General features: G+C 42.1%; 1 protein-coding gene across 2 annotated transcripts; it reads left to right on the forward strand.

The window, feature by feature from the left end:
* The first annotated feature begins 133 nt into the window (after positions 1 to 133).
* MRPL45 (mitochondrial ribosomal protein L45) lies at positions 134 to 17,535 on the forward strand. Of its 2 annotated transcripts, XM_060134520.1 has the most exons (8): positions 134 to 239; positions 1,130 to 1,307; positions 1,719 to 1,836; positions 5,754 to 5,852; positions 14,965 to 15,013; positions 15,911 to 16,060; positions 16,407 to 16,580; positions 16,798 to 17,535. In XM_060134520.1, exons 1-8 carry the CDS (start codon positions 174 to 176, stop codon positions 16,882 to 16,884), a joined length of 921 nt encoding a protein of 306 aa, XP_059990503.1. In that variant the 5' UTR covers positions 134 to 173; the 3' UTR covers positions 16,885 to 17,535. The 2 variants fall into 2 exon arrangements, with proteins under 2 accessions (XP_059990503.1, XP_059990504.1); XM_060134521.1 differs by lacking the exon at positions 15,911 to 16,060.
* The last annotated feature ends 3,061 nt before the right edge of the window (positions 17,536 to 20,596 follow it).

Raw genomic sequence — 20,596 nt, forward strand, 5'->3', positions numbered from 1 at the left:
CCACACCACCACCACCACCCCGGACGTGTACGTGCGCGTTCGCACCGCTCACACTTCGGCGGCGGGCGCGTGCCCTGGAAAATTCCACTCCCGAGCTAGCTCCGCCCTATGCACCTCCTTTCCGGCCCAAGGCTTTTTACTGTCTCCATCCCGGCTGCCTTTGCGTGAGCAAAATGGCAGTCCCCGTGCCGCGGGATTTGTCTCGCTTATCCAGGGCTTTAGGATGGTGGTCTCGGCAGGTGGGTAGGGACGGGGTAGATAGGAGTCTAGGGGCTGGAGGGGAACAGAGTGGAGGGAAATACTCGCTTTGCAGTTGTCCTTGGTGAACTTGGACGTTACAGGTCGTACCTAGGCTAGGGAAGAGTTGAGGTAGACGAGACATAACTACTTAACTATGTGGCTGAGTGGGGAGAGCCTTGGTAGGGCCATGAGAGCGGGCAAGTTCTCGGGGATTAAGTTTCTCCGGTTTGGTCTGGGTCTGACTGGCCTGGGGGTGTTAAAGGGGAAGAAGTTATGGTTGGAAGGTGCGTTCGCTTCCCGTTGATTTTTATAAATGTCCTTAATTGAACAGTAGCTGTAAAGAAGGGAGTCTCGTACCTGCCTGAACAAACCTCGTGGTCAGAGAGAAAGAGACCTGGCCTTTGAGGAGCTTATTGATCAGTTGGGAGCTAGAACGACAGAATAAAGTTTACTTTGAGGCTCCCAATAGAATGAGCAGAATGGAATCTGAGTAAATGTAGAGGAGATGCCAAGAAGAGGACTTTTCTTCTGCTCATTTCAGTATTGGGTTGGTGTTTAAGTTCCCCATCAGACTGAGCGTTCTTTGAAAGCAGAAGCCTTGCTTTCATTAACTCTGCATCTCTAGGAGTTGGCACAGTCCTATACTATGGAAAGTACTAAATAAAGGAAAGCCTTTAGTAAACGTTGAATGGTGTTAGTAAAAGTTGCTTACTGGCTTTTAGTAAGAGACACCATAATTGTTAAGATAGTTGTGCATTTTCCCCCATGATATGTGGCTTTGTAATTGTTCCTAAGGCATTCTTTGGATGTGCCCATTCTATCTTTGCTTACAGTTTGTACAAGATTGATTTTTTTCCAGGTTACCTAACCTTTTTCTACCATCCTCCAGCCAGTCCTGGTGACTCAGTCCACAGCAGTATTTCCAGTGAGAACTAAAAAACGTTTCACACCCCCTACTTATCAACCCAAATATAAATCAGAAAAGGAGTTTGTAGAATATGCCCGGAAAGCAGGACTGGTCATTCCTCCAGAACGTTTGGAGCGTCCCATACATCTGGCCTGTACAGGTGAGACATGGTATTTCTGAGACCCTGACCCAATCCCCTTCTGTCAGAGATCTTGGAAAGTGGAATGGTTTGGAGTATGAATGATAGCATTTAATTAACTACAAAATCGGTTCAGTCTCAATAATTTGTATACGTTATATTTCATGAGGTCATCTTTGATCTTGTTTTCACACTGTTCCTAGAAGACCAGGGTAAAATTTCTCCATTTTGTACAAGAAGAAGCTGAGGCTCTAAGAGAAGGCTGAAATGATCTTATTCTACTTTTTCTAATGCAACACGATTCCCTTTACATGGAAATCTATTTTGTTAGTCTATTTTGTATCCAGGAGCCCTCCCAATTTTGTATGACCTCAGGATGACTTTTTCTCAATCTTTCAATACTTTTTTAGTTTTCTCCGTCTCTCTTTACAGCTGGTATCTTTGACGCCTATGTTCCTCCTGAGGGTGATGCCCGAGTGTCATCTCTTTCTAAGGAAGGACTGGCACAGAGAACTGAGCGATTGAAGAAGAATGTGGCATCACAATTATCGTAGGTGTCTGAGACAGCTGGGAGTCAGTATTAGAATGAAAATTTCTTGTTGCTGCTTAATCCAGAGAGGTCATCTTGGGTTAATTGTGTTGCCTGTAACTCCTTTGATAACTTGACAGTATATTCTTTCTCTGTAATAGAGCTAATGTATAATATGGGCATCTCAACCTTGATTGTTCGTTTTTGTCACATCATTTAGGAAGTTCACATTGAAGTTTGTAGGACACTTTCTGGATCACATATTTTAAAATTTAAAGTAATAGTAAGAGAGAGCATATTTTTATGAGAAATACCTTAGAGTTTAAACTTAAGAGAGTAAGAAAAGCCAAAAAGGCTTAAAAAGACAGACGTGTTCTGGGGAGCTAACTGGGCTTTAGTTAAGGAGCAGAGCCAAAACTTTCTTCTTAAAGAGACTTTCAGTATCTGTCACTCTAGCTCTAACTGTATCTAAATGATAGGTTCTTAGGGTCATATATAGATTTCTATGCACAAGTATACTGAGTCAGTGTTAATTCTTCATGTGGCCATAACCTATTTCTCTAAATACAGATCTTATCACATCAACTCTTCTGTCTCAGACTCCTTTGTGGCTCCCTGTTATCTGAAGAATAAAATCCGAATTTCTTCAGTGGTATTCAGGGCTTTTTATAATTTGTCTCTTGCCTTCCTCTCCACCATCATCTCCTTATTCCATTTTTCTCATCCTAAACTTTAACCTTTCCAAACTAATTGCCAGTTCCTTGACAAATGTTGTGCTGTGTCTCTTTGCACATCCTTTCCTTTGCCTGAAAAATGTCTTTTTCTCTCAAGTATTGTGTCTGCTTTTTTTTTAAAAATTAATTAATTATTTTTTATTTTTGGCTGTTTTGGGTCTTTGTTGCTGTGCGCGGGCTTTCTCTAGTTTTGGTGAGCAGGGGCTACTCTTCGTTGCGGTGCGGGGGCTTCTCATTGTGGTTGCTTCTCTTGTTGCGGAGCGTGGGCTCTAGGCGTGCGGGCTTCAGTAGTTGTGGCATGTGGGCTCAGTGGTTGGCGGTGCACGGGCTTAGTTGCTCCATGGCATGTGGGATCTTCCCGGACCAGGGCTCGAACCCGTGTCCCCTGCATTGGCAGGTGGATTCTTAACCACTGCGCCACCAGGGAAGTCTCACTTTTTTTTTTAATAAGAAACTCCCAATCCTTCCCTCCCCCAGCCCCTTTGGCAACCACAAGTCTGTTCTCTATGTCTGTGAGTCTTTCATAGATATGTTCATTTGTGTGTGTGTGTGTTTTTTTTTTTTTTTTGGCTACACCACGCAGCATGTGGAATCTGAGTTTGCTGACCAGGGATCAAACCTGTGCCCTCTGCAGTGGGAGCGCAAAGTCTTAACCACTGGACCGCCAGGGAAGTCCCTGTGTTGTATTTTAGATTCCACATATAAGTGATATCATATGGTATTTGTCTTTCTCTTTCTGACTTACTTCGCTAAGTATGATAATCTCTGTCTGCTTTTAAGCCTTCTCTGACTCTTTTTGGAGCTGCCTTTGTTATAATTGTAACAGTATGCATATTCTTACTACTTCTGATAACTCTGTATTGTGATGATTTCCTCTCATGTATTTCTCTCCTAGCCTAAGAGCTGTTTGGTGGAAGGTTCATGATGATGATGAACAGAACACAGGTGGTTTTATTATGGAGTTATTATCTAGGAGAGGAAACCAGTTATTAAATACTGATTGTATACAAATAATTACAGATACGGTGAAGTATGAGTGCTGTGGGAACATATGGCAGGGAAAGATAACTTGGTCTGGGAGTTAAAGGTAAGCTTCCCTAAGGAAATGACATTTAAAACTGGGACCTAAAGGGTTGCTTGGAGTTAGCTGAGTAGAGGGGTATAGTGAGGAATAGCATTCTAGGGAGACAAAACAGTACAAGCAAGGCTCTGAGGTGAAAAGTGCAAAGGAGTGGATTTTATCACATGCTTTTTCCCTGATTGTTGAGATGATCATGTGATATTTGTTCTTTATTCTATTGATATGGTATATTGCATTAATTGATTTTTTTAGTGTTAAACCAATCCTACATTCCTGGGATAAATTCCACTGGGTTATGGTGTCCCCCATCCTCTTAATATAGTTATAGTAACACTTTGATTAGATCAGAATTCCCTGTTTACATTATAACTACGAAAATGCTATTGACAGCAGAGTCATGCAGCAGAGTCATGCAGAGTCATGCAGTCATGCACATTATTATTACATTTCCTGCATAATAGTTTTTTTTTCTGGTGTCGTGTCTTTTTTTCTCATTTGCTTATGGAACCCCTGGTTGTGTTAATTTTCTCTCAGTACATAGAAAACGTTAACTATTTTATCAATCCCATCTTCAAGAAGAAAGCCCTCCTGGAGCCTTCTTACCTATTTCGGTCTGGATTGATCCCTCTTTAGGCTCACTGTACATCGTGGGATCCACTTTTATCATCATCCTGATACTCCTTTTGCCTTGCTCTTATATGTATTCCCTGTGTCGTGGATTTTACCTCTCTCTCTCATGGTTCATTCAGTTATTTTGGTGGCACACATTCCCCAGCAGCTTCCTGAGAACGGGTGGATGGTTGATAAATGAGATCTTGCAAGGCTAAGGAAAAGTCTTTTTTTAGTCTCCCACTTCATTTATAATTTTCCCAGGTATAGAATTCTGGGCTGGGAGTCATTTTTTTCTCAATTAAAAGCACTGCTCCATTGTCTTTCTAACTTCCTTTTTTTTTTTTTAATATTTATTTATTTGGCTGTGCCAGGTATTAGTTGCAGCACGAGGGATCTTTGTTGCAGCGTGCAGGACCTTTACTTGCGGCATGTGGGCTCTTTTAGTTGCATTATGCAGGCCCTTAGTTGTGGTATGCAGGACCTAGTTCCCCAACCAGGGATCGAACCCAGGCCCCCTGCGTTGGGAGCGCAGAGTTTTAACCACTGGACCACCAGGGAAGTTCCGTCTTTCTAACTTCTAATGTTGCTAGTTAGAAGCCCAATGTCTTTCTGGCTCCTGAGCCTCTGTATGAAACCTGTTTTTTCTTTCTTAGTGCTTATAGGATGTTTTCTTCGATGCCAAAATTCTGAAATTTCACTATGAAAAGCTTTGGTCTTTATTTTTTTAAATTTAAATTTTAATATTTGGCTGCATTGTGTCTTTGTTGCTGCGCGCTGGCTTTCTCTAGTTGCAGTGAGTGGGGGCTACTCTTCGTTGTGGTGTGCGGGCTTCTCATTGGGGTGGCTTCTCTTGTTGCGGAGCACAGGCTCTAGGCGTGTGGGCTTCAGTAGTTGCAGCATGCAGGCTCAGTAGTTGCGGCACTCGGGCCCTAGAGTACGTGGGCTTCGGTAGTTGTGGTGTGTGGGCCCTAGGGCACGCGGGCTTCAGTAGTTGTGGCGCATGGGCTTAGTTGTTCCGTGGCATGTGGGATCTTCCCGGACTAGGGATCGAACCTATGTCCCCTGCATCGGCAGGTGGGTTCTTTTTTTTTTTTTTTTTTGCGGTATGCGGGCCTCTCACTGTTGTGGCCTCTCCCGTTGCGGAGCACAGGCTCCGGACGCGCAGGCTCAGCGGCCATGGCTCATGGGCCCAGCCGCTCCGCGGCATGTGGGATCCTCCCGGACTGGGGCACAAACCCATGTCCCCTGCATCGGCAGGCGGACTCTCAACCACTGCGCCACCAGGGAAGCCCGGCAGGTGGATTCTTAACCACTACACCACCAGGAAGTCCCAGCTTTGGCCTTTCTTTAGAATGATTGATTTAAGTGCGAGTTAGAAGGTTGAATTTACAGGACTTGGCACATTCAAAAATCAATTATTGAATAAATGGACAGACATTAACGGACGTAAAGTAAGCTGTAAGTTATGGAAAAGTCTTCTTTAGAAATGATTCTCATGCTTAATTTTACAGAATCCGGAGGATAAGAGAAAGTGATCCTAATTTTAAAATAAAGGACTTCCCTGAAAAAGCCCAGGATATCTTCATTGAAGCTCACCTGTGTCTAAACAAGTACGTGAACTCCCTGTCTTATACCCATTATGTTCTCAGCAGCTATTATTCTAGGCACAGGTTTTTTTTTTTTCTTCAGGTAAGAGTTCTAGAGTGGGAGATGTTCCTCTGTGGGAAATTGGAGCCTGGAGCTGTCCTTGACTCCTCTCACTGCTTCTGGGAGTTTTCACCATTTGGTCTGGCTCAGCTCCACTGGCAAGTGTTGAGACTCTGCTGAACGGCTGCTATTTTCACCCGCCTAATCCCTAATTCATCCTGACCCTTCTTGTGTGTTTGTCTTGTATATGTACATTTCCTTTCCTTAATTGTTTTGAATAAGTTTCTTTAAAAATTTTCCAACTTTTTCTTGATTCAACCAAGGGAGAAAAGTCAGGGCTGCTAGGTAGATTAAAAAATCAACATGAGGGGCCTGGAATAACCTTAAGTACTAGTCCTTGGACTGTTGCCGACATTCTTTGAACTGTAGCTTGCTGTGGCTAGGCTTCAGGTAGGATCCCAAACCTATACTCTCAAATCCATTAATTATTTCTTTTTACTTTTATTTGTTTAAAAAAAGTTTTTAATTGTGAAATATTTCAAACATGTAAAAAAAATACCTTGCAAGGTAATAGATGTTTACATTTTGCCATATTTGCTTCTGAATGCCTAATTGGGGGAAGAGACAGGGATAAAGCATTATAGATACAGCTAAAGCCCCATCTCCCCATTCTTTTCCTTCCTAGAAAGAACCACTATCTTCCCTATTATTCTCATGCACATTTTTATACTCACCACATGTACATGTGTATAAACAATGTACAGTATTGTTTAATGTGTTGTGAAAATTTACATAAATGATGTATTTTTCTGAAACCTGCTCTGTTTATTGTTCAGTGTAGTTTTTTTTATATTTGATATTTTTTTCCTACCACATTATTTTTTGCATTCTAGTTACCATGATTTTTCTTTGTTTCTTTTTTTCCTTTCATTTGTGGTATTGATATAATTTCCTTCTAACTTTTTTATTCCTTCCACTTGTTTGGAACTATTACATTCTACTTCTGTTCTTAAAATAGTTATTAAAATGTTGAGCATGTATTGTTGATAATATCACAAGAAGCTTCAAACACTTGAATTTCAGTCACTGCCTCATACATCTCCTGTGTTATTGTTATTTAGTTTTTTTAAGTTCTACCTTGTTGTTATTTCACTTGCATTTTTTTTTAACATCTTTATTGGGGTATAATTGCTTTACAATGGTGTGTTAGTTTCTGCTTTATAACAAAGTGAATCAGTTATACATATACATATGTTCCCATATCTCTTCCCTCTTGCATCTCCCTCCCTCCCACCCTCCCTATCCCACCCCTCCAGGCGGTCACAAAGCACCGAGCTGATATCCCTGTGCTATGCGGCTGCTTCCCACTAGCTATCTACCTTATGTTTGGTAGTGTATATATGTCCATGCCTCTCTCTCGCTTTGTCACAGCTCACCCTTCCCCCTCCCCATATCGTCAAGTCCATTCTCCAGTAGGTCTGTGTCTTTATTCCTGTCTTACCCCTAGGTTCTTCATGACTTTTTTTTTCTTAAATTCCATATATATGTGTTAACATACGGTATTTGTCTTTCTCTTTCTGACTTACTTCACTCTGTATGACAGACTCTAGGTCTATCCACCTCATTACAAATAGCTCAATTTCATTTCTTTTTATGGCTGAGTAATATTCCATTGTATATATGTGCCACATCTTCTTTATCCATTCATCCGATGATGGGCACTTAGGTTGTTTCCATCTTGGGGCTATTGTAAATAGAGCTGCAGTGAACATTTTGGTACATGACTCTTTTTGAATTATGGTTTTCTCAGGGTATATGCCCAGTAGTGGGATTGCTGGGTCATATGGTAGTTCTATTTGTAGTTTTTTAAGGAACCTCCATACTGTTCTCCATAGTGGCTGTACCAATTCACATTCCCACCAGCAGTACAGGAGTGTTCCCTTTTCTCCACACTCTCTCCAGCATTTATTGTTTCTAGATTTTTTTGATGATGGCCATTCTGACTGGTGTGAGGTGATACCTCATTGTAGTTTTGATTTGCATTTCCCTAATGATTAATGATGTTGAGCATTCTTTCATGTGTTTGTTGGCAGTCTGTATATCTTCTTTGGAGAAATGTCTGTTTAGGTCTTCTGCCCATTTTTGGATTGGGTTGTTTGTTTTTTTGTTATTGAGCTGCATGAGCTGCTTGTAAATTTTCGAAATTAATCCTTTGTCAGTTGCTTCATTTGCAAATATTTTCTCCCATTCTGAGGGTTGTCTTTTGGTCTTGTTTATGGTTTCCTTTGCTGTGCAAAAGCTTTGAAGTTTCATTAGGTCCCATTTGTTTATTTTTGTTTTTATTTCCATTTCTCTAGGAGGTGGATCAAAAAGGATCTTGCTGTGATTTATGTCATAGAGTGTTCTGCCTATGTTTTCCTCTAAGAGTTTTATAGTGTCCGGTCTTACATTTAGGTCTTTAATCCACTTTGAGTTTATTTTTGTGTATGGTGTTAGGGAGTGTTCTAATATCATTCTTTTACATGTAGCTGTCCAGTTTTCCCAGCACCACTTATTGAAGAGTCTTTTCTCCATTGTATATCCTTGCCTCCTTTGTCGTAGATTAGTTGACCATAGGTGCATGGGTTTATCTCTGGGCTTTCTATCCTGTTCCATTGATCTATATTTCTGTTTTTATGCCAGTACCATATTGTCTTGATTACTGTAGCTTTGTAGTATAGTGTGAGGTCAGGGAGTCATCAGTGCCTTATAGTTTTCTGCATACAGGTCTTTTGTCTCCCTAGGTAGGTTTATTCCTAAGTATTTTGTTCTTTTTGTTGCAATGGTAAATGGGAGTGTTTCCTTAATTTCTCTTTCAGATTTTTCATCATTAGTGTATAGGAATGCAAGAGATTTCTGTGCATTAATTTTGTATCCTGCAACTTTACCAGATTCATTGATTAGCTCTAGTAGTTTTCTGGTGACATATTTAGGATTCTCTATGTATAGTATCATGTCATCTGCAAACAGTGACAGTTTTACTTCTTCTTTTCCAATTTGTATTCCTTTTATTTCTTTTTTTTCTCTGATTGCTGTGGCTAAGACTTCCAAAACTATGTTGAATAATAGTGGTGAGAGTGGACATCCTTGTCTTGTTTCTGATCTTAGAGGAAATGCTTTCAGGTTTTCACCATTGAGAATGATGTTTGCTGTGGGTTTGTCATATATGGCCTTTATTATGTTGAGGTAGGTTCCCTCTGTGCCCACTCTCTGGAGAGTTTTTATCATAAATGGGTATTGAATTTTGTCAAAAGCTTTTTCTGCATTGATTGAGTTGATCATATGGGTTTTATTCTTCAGTTTGTTAATATGGTTTATCACATTGACTGATTTGCATATATTGAAGAATCCTTGCATCCCTGGGATAAATCCCACTTGATCGTGGTGTATGATCCTTTTAGTGTGCTGTTGGATTCTGTTTGCTAGTATTTTATCGAGGATATTTGCATCTATATTCATCAGTGATATTGGTCTGTAATTTTCTTTTTTTTGTAGTATCTTTGTCTGGTTTTGGTATCACAGAGATGGTGGCCTCATAGAATGAGTTTGGGAGTGTTCCTTCCTCTGCAATTTTTGGAAGAGTTTGAGAAGGATGGATGTTAGCTCTTCTCTAAGTGTTTGATAAAATTCACCTGTGAAGCCATCTGGTCCTGGACTTTTGTTTGTTGGAAGATTTTTAATCACAGTTTCAATTTCATTACTTGTGATTGGCCTGTTCATATTTTGATTTCTTCCTGGTTCAGTCATGGAAGATTATACCTTTCTAAGAATTTGTCCATTTCTTCCAGGTTGTCCATTTTTTCCAGGTTGTCCATTTTATTGGCATAGAGTTGCTTGTAGTAGTCTCCTAGGATGCTTTGTATTTCTGCGGTGTCTGTTGTAACTTCTCCTTTTTCATTTCTAATTTTATTGATTTGAGTCTTCTCCCTCTTTTTCTTGATGAGTCTGGCTAATGGTTTATCAATTTTGTTTATCTTCTCAAAGAACCAGATTTTAGTTTTATTGATCTTTGCTATTGTTTTCTTTGTTTCTGTTTCATTTATTTCTGCTCTGTTCTTTATGATTTCTTTCCTTCTGATAACTTTGGGTTTTGTTTGTTCTTCTTTCTCTAGTTCCTTTAGGTGTAAGGTTAGATTGTTTATTTGAGATTTTTCTTGTTTCTTGAGGTAGGCTTGTATAGCTGTAAACTTCCCTCTTAGAACTGCTTTTGCTGCATCCCATAGGTTTTGGATCGTTGTGATTTCATTGTCATTTGTCTCTAGGTATTTTTTGATTTCCTCTTTGATTTCCTTAGTGATTTCTTGGTTATTTAGTAACGTATTGTTTAATCTCCATGTGTTTGTGTTTTTTATGTTTTTTTTCCCTGTAATTGATTTCTAATCTCATAGTGTTGTGGTTAGAAAAGATGCTTGATATGATTTCAGCTTTCTTAAATTTACTGAGGCTTGATTTGTGAGCCAAGATGTGATCTATCCTGGAGAATGTTCGTGCACGCTTGAGAAGAAAGTGTAATCTGCTGTTTTTGGATGGGATGTCCTATAAATATCAATTAAATCTATCTGGTCTGTTGTGTCATTTAAAGCTTGTGTTTGCTTATTAATTTTCATTTTGGATGATCTGTCCTTTGGTGTAAGTGAGGTGTTAATTTACCCCACTATTATTGTGTTACTGTCGATTTCCTCTTTCACAGCAGTTAGCAGTTGTCTTATGTGTTGAGGTGCTCCTATGTTGGGAGCATATATATTTATAATTGTTATATCTTCTTCTTGGATTGATCCCTTGATCATTAGGTAGTGTCCTTCCTTGTCTCTTGTAACATTCTTTAAAGTCTATTTTATCTGATGTGAGTATTGCTACTCCAGCCTTCTTTAGATTTCCATTTGCATGGAATATCTTTTCCCATCCCCTCCCTTTCAGTCTGTATGTGTCCCTAGGTCTGAAGTGGGTCTTTTGTAGACAGCATATATATGGATCTTGTTTTTGTATCCATTCAGCAAGCCTCTGTCTTTTGGTTGGAGCATTTAATCCATTCACATTTCAGGTAATTATCGATACATATGTTCCTATTACCATTTTCTTAATTGTTTTGGGTTTGTTTTTGTAGGTCCTTTTCTTCTCTTGTGTTTCCCACTTAGAGAAGTTCCTTTAGCATTTGTTGTAGAGCTGGTTTGGTGGTGCTGAATTCGCTTAGCTTTTGCTTGTCTGTAAAGCTTTTGAATTCTCCATCAAATCTGATTGAGATCCTTGCCGGGTAGAGTAATCTTGGTTGTAGGTTCTTCCCTTTCGTCCCTTTAAATATGTCATGCCACTCCCTTCTGGCTCGTAGAGTTTCTGCTGAGAAATCAGCTGTTAACCTTATGGGAGTTTCCTTGTATGTTATTTGTCATTTTTCCCTCGCTGCTTTCAATAATTTTTCTTTGTCTTTAATTTTTGTCAGTTTGATTACTGTGTGTCTCAGCGTGTTTCTACTTGGGTTTATCCTGTATGGGACTCTCTGTGCTTCCTGGACTTGGGTGGCTATTTCCTTTTCCATGTTAGGAAAGTTTTCGGCTGTACTCTCTTCAGATACTTTCTCAGGTGCTTTCTCTGTCTCTTCTCCTTCTGGGACCCCTGTAATGTGAATGTTGTTGTGTTTAATGTTGTCCCACAGGTCTCTTAGGCTGTCTTCATTTCTTTTCATTCTTTTTTCTATATTCTGTTCCGCAGCAGTGAATTCCACCATTCTGTCTTCCTGGTCACTTATCCGTTCTTCTGCCTCACTTATTCTGCTATTGATTCCTTCTAGTGTATTTTTCATTTCAGTTATTGTATTGTTCATGTCTGTTTGTTTGTTCTTTAATTCTTCTAGGTCTTTGTTAAACATTTCTTGCATCTTCTCGATCTTTGCCTCCATTCATTTTCCGAGGTCCTGGATCATCTTCACTATCATCATTCTGAATTCTTTTTCTGGAAGGTTTCCTATCTCCACTTCATTTAGTTGTTTTTCTGGGGTTTTATCTTGTTCCTTCATCTGCTACGTAGCCCTCTGCCTTTCCATCTTGTCTATCTTTCTGTGAATGTGGTGTTTGTTCCACAGGCTGCAGGATTGTAGTTCTTCTTGCTTCTGCTGTCTGCCCTCTGGTGGATCTATTGATGTTCTTATTTCATACATTGTTTTCTGATTTCCTTTAGTTCTTTGTCCATGCTTACCTTTATCTCAGTGAGCGTAAGTAGGATAGTTGATTTAACGTCTTTGGCTAATAATTCCAGTGTCTGGGCTTTCTCAGGGATGGTTTCTGTCAAAAATTTTTTTCCTGGGCCATACTTTTGTATTTCTTTGTATACTTTGTAATTTTTTTGTTGAGAACTGGACATTCTGAGTATTATTATGTGGTAACTCTGGAAATCAGATTCCTCTGCTTCTCAGGAATTGCTGACTTTGCTCATCAGTGCCACTGCCATCCATTTGTGACTTTTCCAAACTAGTATTGCTAAGTGTGTATTCTTTGTTGTGGGTAGTCGTTGAAGTTTCTGTTCCATTATCTCTGCAATCAGCCAGTGACCTGACAAAGACTTCCTAAATTGTCTGGCTGAATAAAAACAAAACAGGTGTTCTTGGTCCTTTATCCCTTTAAATCCGTTGGTGGGAAAAGCTGCTGCAGCCAGCAGGGCTGAAACCATGACATCATTTGCTCTGGTCTCTCTGCAATCCACCAACCTGACCAAAATGTGCAACTCAAATATTTGGAGGGAGGGGTCCCTACTGCCTGCCCTTGCGCCAGCCATCCACTCCAGGAACACAGGCTACTATCCCCACCAGTAATGGCAGGGCTGAGGGAAAGAGGAGGGTAGGTGGTTTGCACATGTTCTTAAACTCAATCACTGGCTTCTCCCTTCGTCAAGCACTTCCCTAGTTGTTATAGGTGTCCAGTCAACATCCAGAGTCCTGAAATTGTGGTTCTGGTTATTTTTTCTAATTTATCAGTTGTTTCAATGGAGGGACCCAACCCTAGTGCTTCCTCCTCTGTCATTTTGCTTGATGTCTGTGTCTGTTGATTTTGCTAGCTTCCAGATGTTTTGTAATGTTTCATTGAGAGCTCATCTGCAATGGAGAGTTTTTCTTCTGAGGGAATTCCAAACAACCTAAGTTATGAATATGATCCCAGAGAGGTTTTGGGGTGTTTCTGCCAGATACTCTAGGGATATCCTTGGCCAGGTGTCAGTTTGGTTTTTTGTTTTGTTCTTTTGGTTTTTTTTGCGGCACGCGGGCCTCTCACTGTTGTGGCCTCTGCCATTGCGGAGCACAGGCTCCGGACGCGCAGGCTCAGCGGCCATGGCTCACGGGCCCAGCCGCTCCGCAGCATGTGGGATCCTCCCGGACCGGGGCACGAACCCGTGTCCCCTGCATTGGCAGGCAGACTCTCAACCACTGCACCACCAGGGAAGCCCAGGTATCAGTTTCTATGTTAATTTCTTAGCTTAGGAATTCTTACATCATACAGATACCATAAATTCTGTGTCCACCTCTGGGTATAATGTGGACTTAAGGCTTTAATTTTTTGTGGGAGTTTTTAAAACTTGTTTTTTAGACACCCCCACCCCCACCCCAAGCCCTAGAGTGAGGGAAACTTTATATCTAGGTTGGTGGACTATTTTCTAATTTCCCTTTCCTGCAGGTACAGGACTCTTTTTGAGGGTCATAGCTTTATGCAGGGATCTCAGTTCCAACTCCCTGTCCTTCCAGCATCCAAGGTTTTAGGAAAAGTCAAGCTCTAGCCATCAGATCCTATTTCTAGATCCCTAAATCATCTCTGTGCTGTTGTGGTATCAGGTTGTATTCTTTCCATTCTGCTTTTAACTCACTCTTCCTTTCTGGCATCTAAGAACTTACCTTCCTTTCTTGTGAACTAGGCTAGAGATTTTAAAATGTGTGTGTGTCTATGTGTATTATATTCTCTCCAACCTTTCTGGATGTTTATAGTGGGAGCAGTTTCACATAAGCTCAGTCCATTATGTTGCCCAAAGCAGATGTCCTCCTTTTATTTTTCAGGGTAAGTTCTATTGCAAAATACTGAGTGAACTCATAAAACGGGGAATTTATTTCTACTGAAGATTTCTAGGCCAGGACAGTGACAAGGAAGAATTTATTCTGAGGTGGCAAGCATGGTGGTTGTGGTAGCTGTCACCACACCTCAGTCTAGTCTAGTTTAGAGCTACAGTGGGGGAAATGACTCGGAATCTTTTGTATTTGGAATAGAAGTGGAAGGGAAGCAGGTAGACAGAACTAATCCATTACCCACTGTGGGATTAGAGACACAGTTTTTCAAAGGGCAAAGACTTAAACTGCTCAGAAAGTATTAAATTGTGGGGAAAAGTCATGAATGTGTATCTGAAAGAAACTAATCTGTGGTCTTAGGTTTATTTGAAGCCCTTCAGTTAGGACCCCTCCTAAAATCTTACATGTACAGGAGCTGGGGTTTGCCAACTATTTTCTTACTGTTACTGCATAGAATCAGCATAACTAGATCACTCTGGCAGCAACAAAGATGGGGCGGGGGGCAGTTTTATGTAGAAAAGACCAGAAAAAACAGATGGTTATCTTTTGGCTAGGTTCAAAGATGAATGTGTAAGAAATAAGGCTAAGCAGTCGGTATTGATGATGTGTCCATGGTAAGAGGAGATAAATTGAGCTTTTGATTGTTATTTGTGTTGGATTTTGTTCCAACTTAGAACAAAAATCAGTCCCCACATCCCAGTGAGGGTTTCTTGCCCATCTCAAGGAGGTACAGTAATTTCAGCGAAATTTCTTTCTGCTCCTGAGATTCAAACATAACTTTACACTGCTCTTAGATCTCACGGTTTTCCGGTAAATCATGTTGTTCTTCATCTTTGGACTAGGACCAGGACTTAGTATATTACCTGGCTTATAGTAGGTGTGCAGAAAATGTTTATAAAAATGAAGGGAGTTGTTTTCTATTTTCAGGGCCATTTTCAGCTTTCATACACAGTATCATAAAAGCAGGAGGAGTCAGTGATAAATATCTCTTTCCTTTTTAGCTCAGACCATGACCGGCTTCATACCTTGGTAACTGAAAACTGTTTTCCGGTAGGTTCTTATCTTCCTTAGAACTGTGGGACCCCTGAGTAGACAGATTCTAGCTATCCCCTCTGATTTTCTTAAGGATCAGTTTTGAGAGTACAGGAAGTCTAAGGCAAAAGCTGAAGTTCCATTATTTTTGGCTGAATGATGACGACTTGATATGGACTCTGGTAAAGGCCACGCAGGTGAAGAAAGAAGAAGTCCCTCAGCAAGCAGTACTGAGACATACCTATATGTCATACCTGTCTAGACATACCTAGACAGCCCTGCACATACCTATACTACAGTAAAGGATTTAACCAGTGTTCGTGAGGCTTACATTGTGTGATAACAGGGGTGCTAGGTACTCTGGGAGACCCCTAACAATGAGGACTTGGTGGTTCAGTTAGAGGTTCAGGAATAAGAACTTCAGTTTCTATCAGTTTTGCTTCATCTCCCCAGGGACAAGTATCGCTATCCTAGTCTTAGCAGGTTAGTCTTTATAAAAGGCTATAAAATTCCTATAAAATCCCACCTTTCATTGCCAAAAGGTGAGAGGAAAAAAAACCAAACATGTGCAGTCAACAGAAGTGCATGCAATAATGAGCAGATTATGGACGTGTGTAGGAGGGATAATGGGGTATTAGGTAAGCTGGCAGGTTGGAGTGTGGCCTTCATTGATTTGGAGAAGGGTCCTCAAGGAGGTAGGTGGGTCTTGAGTTGTGATTTAGAAATGGAAAGAGAGTTGTTGTGAGGTGAGCATGAGCAGTAGCTTAAGGTGAGAGAAAATAAGCACCAGAGAGCATTTGATGGGAAACGTTGCATGTTGACTGTGGTATTGCAGGAAGAGCAAGCGTGGAAATAAGCTCCAACTTCCCTACAGGGAGGGAAAAATCCAGTTGAACTATTCTCCTCTGCCCTCAGGACATGGTCTGGGACATCAAATACAAGACCGTCCGCTGGAACTTTGTAGAATCTTTAGAGCCACCCCAGGTGGTGCAGGTTCGCTGTTCAAGTCTGCTGAACCAGGGCAACGCGTATGGCCAGGTCACCATCCGCATGCACACCCGGCAGGTAGAGGCACCAGTCTGCTTTCCTCCCAGCTTTCTTCACTCTCAGGTTGGGCACCTCCCTCTGATTTCTGGGTACAGCTGCCCGGGACTCTGAGTTCTAAGGAAAGGTCTGTCTTACCTTGTCACTGCACCCTTCCCACTGCTGGATGTTAGCTGTACTAAAACAGGTGTGGGGATATTCTTCCCCACCCTTCCTGGACTCCCTCCCACCTCCTTCCACCACCCCGCCCCCCCGCCCCCCAGTCAAAAACCCTCTAAGAGTAAAGTGTCAGTGGTTGATCTGTTAGTCTAGATTCAGAATTAAACAACTCTGAGGACTAACCGACTAGATGTGCTTTCATTTTCAGACTCTGGCCATCTATGATCGATTTGGCCGGTTGATGTATGGACAGGAAGATGTGCCCAGGGATGTCCTGGAGTATGTTGTCTTTGAAAAGCATCTGGTGAATCCCTATGGGAGCTGGAGAATGCATGGCAAGATCATTCCCCCATGGGCACCCCCTAAGCAGCCTATCCTTAAGGTAAAGCAGCTTGCATGGTTTAAGACATGGCATTCTAAGCCACTCCTGTTGGGCTCCACCTAGTGGACAGAGAGGGTGATGCACCACCAGGAAGAGGAGTCCTCTTGTTGGCGGTGGGCAAGGAGGTGGGCATGGAGGCGGGCATGGAGGCGGGCATGAATCTCTTAGGTAAGCCATGGACTTGGATAGTAGATAACTCAGTATCCTGCTCTTTCAGACGGTGATGATCCCTGGCCCCCAGATGAAACCTTGGGAAGAGTATGAAGAGCCACAAGGAGAGGCCCATAAGCCTCAGCTAGCATGATGGCAAAAGTGACTCCTCGGGTGAAGCGTGGGTGGTGATGTGGCTGGAAGCTGTGAAGTCTGGGAGTCTGGGAGCTGTGAAGTCATCCATTTTCTTCATGCTGTAGAAAGAGCTACCTTTGTTCTCTCTTGCCCTGCTTGGATCTTTTTAGCAGTCTCATCCTCAGTAACCACTACTGATGGTTGGGCCCTAGTGGGTTGGTCCTGTGCACAGCAATGGACCTACTTCTTCTTTTTTTTATCTTATATCTAGCTTCTAACTCCAGATGAAAAACAGTATGTTTCAGAGAACATCTGATACCAGCTTTTCCGGCAGCAAGAACTGTCAGGAGCAAACTGGCAGAACTTTCTTTCTAATTACAGGGCAGGATCAGAGTTTGAAATAAAACACTATCAGGTATTGGACAAATGTGGTGGGTTCTGTATATTTCTCCTGGTTCAGGATGGAAGTAGACCAGCCTTCAGAGGGCAGAAGTGGAAGTTATCTTAATTGTGAGTGATGTGACTTACAGGAAATCCAGACTTGGGAAAAATAATTAGTGTTTATTAAAGTGGCGTCATTTAAGAGGGTCTTTTCGCATACACTGACTCACTGAATCAATATTTGTATTTCATAGATGAATGTAAATCCAAAGAAATCATTTAGCCCTCAGCCTTTGGATTTTGTTCTTAATTATCAGCTGCATCCTGGTGTGATCCCAGGAAGCGTTAGAGGAGGAAGGGGCCATGGTAGTGTGGATACATTTGGGAAATCCATCAATAAGACTTAGTTCCCTGATTTCTAGCACCTTTTTTCCATCCCGAATTTGGAGGCAAAGATACCAGAATATGGACCCATGTAGAGTGAAGCAGCCCAGCCCCTTCTTGTTCCTTAGCTCAAGCTGGGGGAGGATGTGGGACTTCTCATGCTCATGTCCTGGGTCATCTGAGGTATGACAAGGGAAATCACTGTCCCAGCAGCAAGCTCGGTTTATAGTACTATTACTTTGATCAGCCCATGAGGGCTCCCCTTAAAAATCAGGACCTTAATTCTTGTGTTTCTGTTTTTCAAATCTAGTATTTTCTTTTAAGGAGTTTATCACCTGGGTTAAGGATTAATCTGTTCTGACCTTGTCTTGAGAGTAGAGCCCAAAGAAACTGGAATCAGGTTGAGAATAACCTGACCCCTCAGTCTCTGTAAAGCTACCATTTCAGCAAAGCAGCAAACAGACCAGGCCTCCCTGGGGAAAACTGATGTTTTAATAACAGCTGCTGAGTGCTGACCATAGACACAAGATGTGTATGCTTAGGGAAGAGGCAGCACTAGTAGGTTAATCCACAGCAGCCACCCTCATCGTGCTACTTAGTTTCTACCCTTTTGGCTTAAAATGTACATCAGTTTCCAGCATTGTTGCCCAAGTGAGGTTTGATCATATCCTATTTGCCTGAGCCCTGGATTAAGGCAAAATGAGAAGGGAAGTGCTTTGAGTAGGATCCACAGCTGGGGAGTATGGAGTAAGGGGAGGCAATCCTGGGAGGGTAGGGAAGCAGACACAAAGCGCACTTAATGGCTAAACGACGTCTTGATTTCTCTGAATATATTAAAACACAGTGTTTCACATAAGCTGTTTTACCTCACTCCACCTCACTCCCCTCACTCCCCTGTCTCAGGGATCTCTAGATAATCCTAAATAGCAGCTAAGCCAGGGAGCCACCAGGGAGCCAGAGGATAAGTGCAATTTTCATTTCCCCTTGGGATCAAATCCAGCTGAGCAAATGGCCCAGATGTACAGGATTAGCTTGAAGGGCCGGGCGGAGGCCATCTGCAGTGCCACCCATGTAGCTGGGCACTGGCTGAGAATTAGCCAGACAGTCCCATTGTCCTGAAGGCTGCCATGTGGCTACCTTGGGCTTTAGAGCAGGCATTGTTCTTTCCTTATCTATCTACTATTAATATTTAGAAACATTGAAAAAATAAAATCACCATAATGAATAAGCTAGAAACAACTGTAATAGTCAAGAAGAAGCATTCTTTATTTTTTTCCCCATGGTTTATTTCACAACTGTGGTTAGAGAGACAACTTTTCTGTTCCCAGCTAGTCCAGACCCAGTGGGATTGTTCTGAGGTGTAGAATTTGCATTGGCTCACAAGCTGTGAGGCTAACTAGCTAGAGCCCAGAAAAACAACACACTTTAGTTACTGCTCTGGAGGCCTAGGGCAGGGGACCTAGGTAAGAGGGAAGGCCTAGATACAGAACAAGGGCCTCTGGTCTCTGAAAGTGGGTTACTCCATTCCTTCTTCTTTTTGGAAATGGAGCACTTTGCTCCTATTTCTGTGAAGCCCTGTAGCTGCCCAGAGTATTTACATGCAGACTGGTATTTTCCCCATTGGGTGTTTGGTCCCCTTCTTTTGTGTTTTTCCTCCTGGTGAATGGCATCAGTATCTGTCCAGTTAGAGGGTGGGCCCTTGTGCCATGTTTAGTCTGCCTATTTCCACCCCCACCTCACCCCTGCCGATCCTGGGACGTCTGTGACCAACGTTTTTCTCCTTCCTCATTCCCCTCTGGTAGTATCACTTAATTCCAGCACTCTGTTATCTAGGACCACTTAAGTAAGGGTAGCCTGAATTGACTTGAGAGAATTGAGCCGAGCTAAGAACGAGAGAGAGCTCCCTAAGAAAGGAGGCTTTGTATTTACACGATGCCCTTTCCCTGGCCCTCGGGCCTCTAACCTGCCTCATAGCACTACTCTTTCTGAGGGCAGTTAAAGTGCTAGCTGTAAACAGGACCTCCTTTCTTTCTCGGGCTTCTCGGGAAAGAGACTGATGTGGGCCTCCTGTTACTGAGCAAGTGATTTGGAGTGGTTCTTGCATTGGAACCAGAAATTCCCCCTGGCTCCAGTTGCATTTGACAACAGAGAGGGGTCCCTTTGATGACAGCACTGAAAGGCTAGGAGAATGAGGCAGTGGGGTGAACTCTGCAGATTGGCAAAAGATGGGGCAGGAAGGAGGGAAGGCCATCTGAAAAGGCTTGTAAGAGTCATACTTCTTAAACTGGGCTTAAACTGGAGCAATTGCCTTTCCCTTTATGCTCTCTGTCTCTGATGTTGCTTTAGATGCCAGATGTTGACGTAAGTGTGCTTGATTCTCTGTACTTCAGCAGTCAAGCAGGGCAGGTACGAGAGAATAAAGCAGAACCTGGAGATCCAAAGTCAAAATGACAGGATCTTTGAGGCATTTCAGGCACCTCTTTTGAGCCATTTAAGTTTTCCCCCTGATTTATCTTTGAACTTGAATAAGTGGCTTCTAAGCTTCCTATGGTGACCTTCCTCAGCCCCTATGTTGCCAATGCCTTGCGTGGTTTAGTTTCTTCCCAAAAAATGTCCTTTGTAGACTTCACAGAAGAATGGGTCTCCTTTTGAGAAAATGTGGGCTGGGCACAGCTGACTTGCCTTTATCGCTAACATTGGCTTTACAAGTGAGTGTCCTGTCACAGACAGCTTGTGTTGAGTATTCTAGCTGGATGGGAGGATTCATTAGAAGTGGAAGGTCCAGCCCTTGTTCTCTGGAGCAGGAAGAAGAGTTGGAAGTAAAGAGGGGATGGGATTAACTTTTGCGGTCCGAGCAAAACCCTTTTTGTACAATTTGTCTTGGAATGAGTTGACTTCTGTCCACCTTGGAGAGAGAAAGTGGCCAAGTGTGTTTGATTCCATTTTTTGGAAACACCTAGGACTTG

Source organism: Lagenorhynchus albirostris, chromosome 20 (genome assembly GCF_949774975.1).
Source record: "Lagenorhynchus albirostris chromosome 20, mLagAlb1.1, whole genome shotgun sequence".
Taxonomy (NCBI): domain Eukaryota; kingdom Metazoa; phylum Chordata; class Mammalia; order Artiodactyla; family Delphinidae; genus Lagenorhynchus; species Lagenorhynchus albirostris.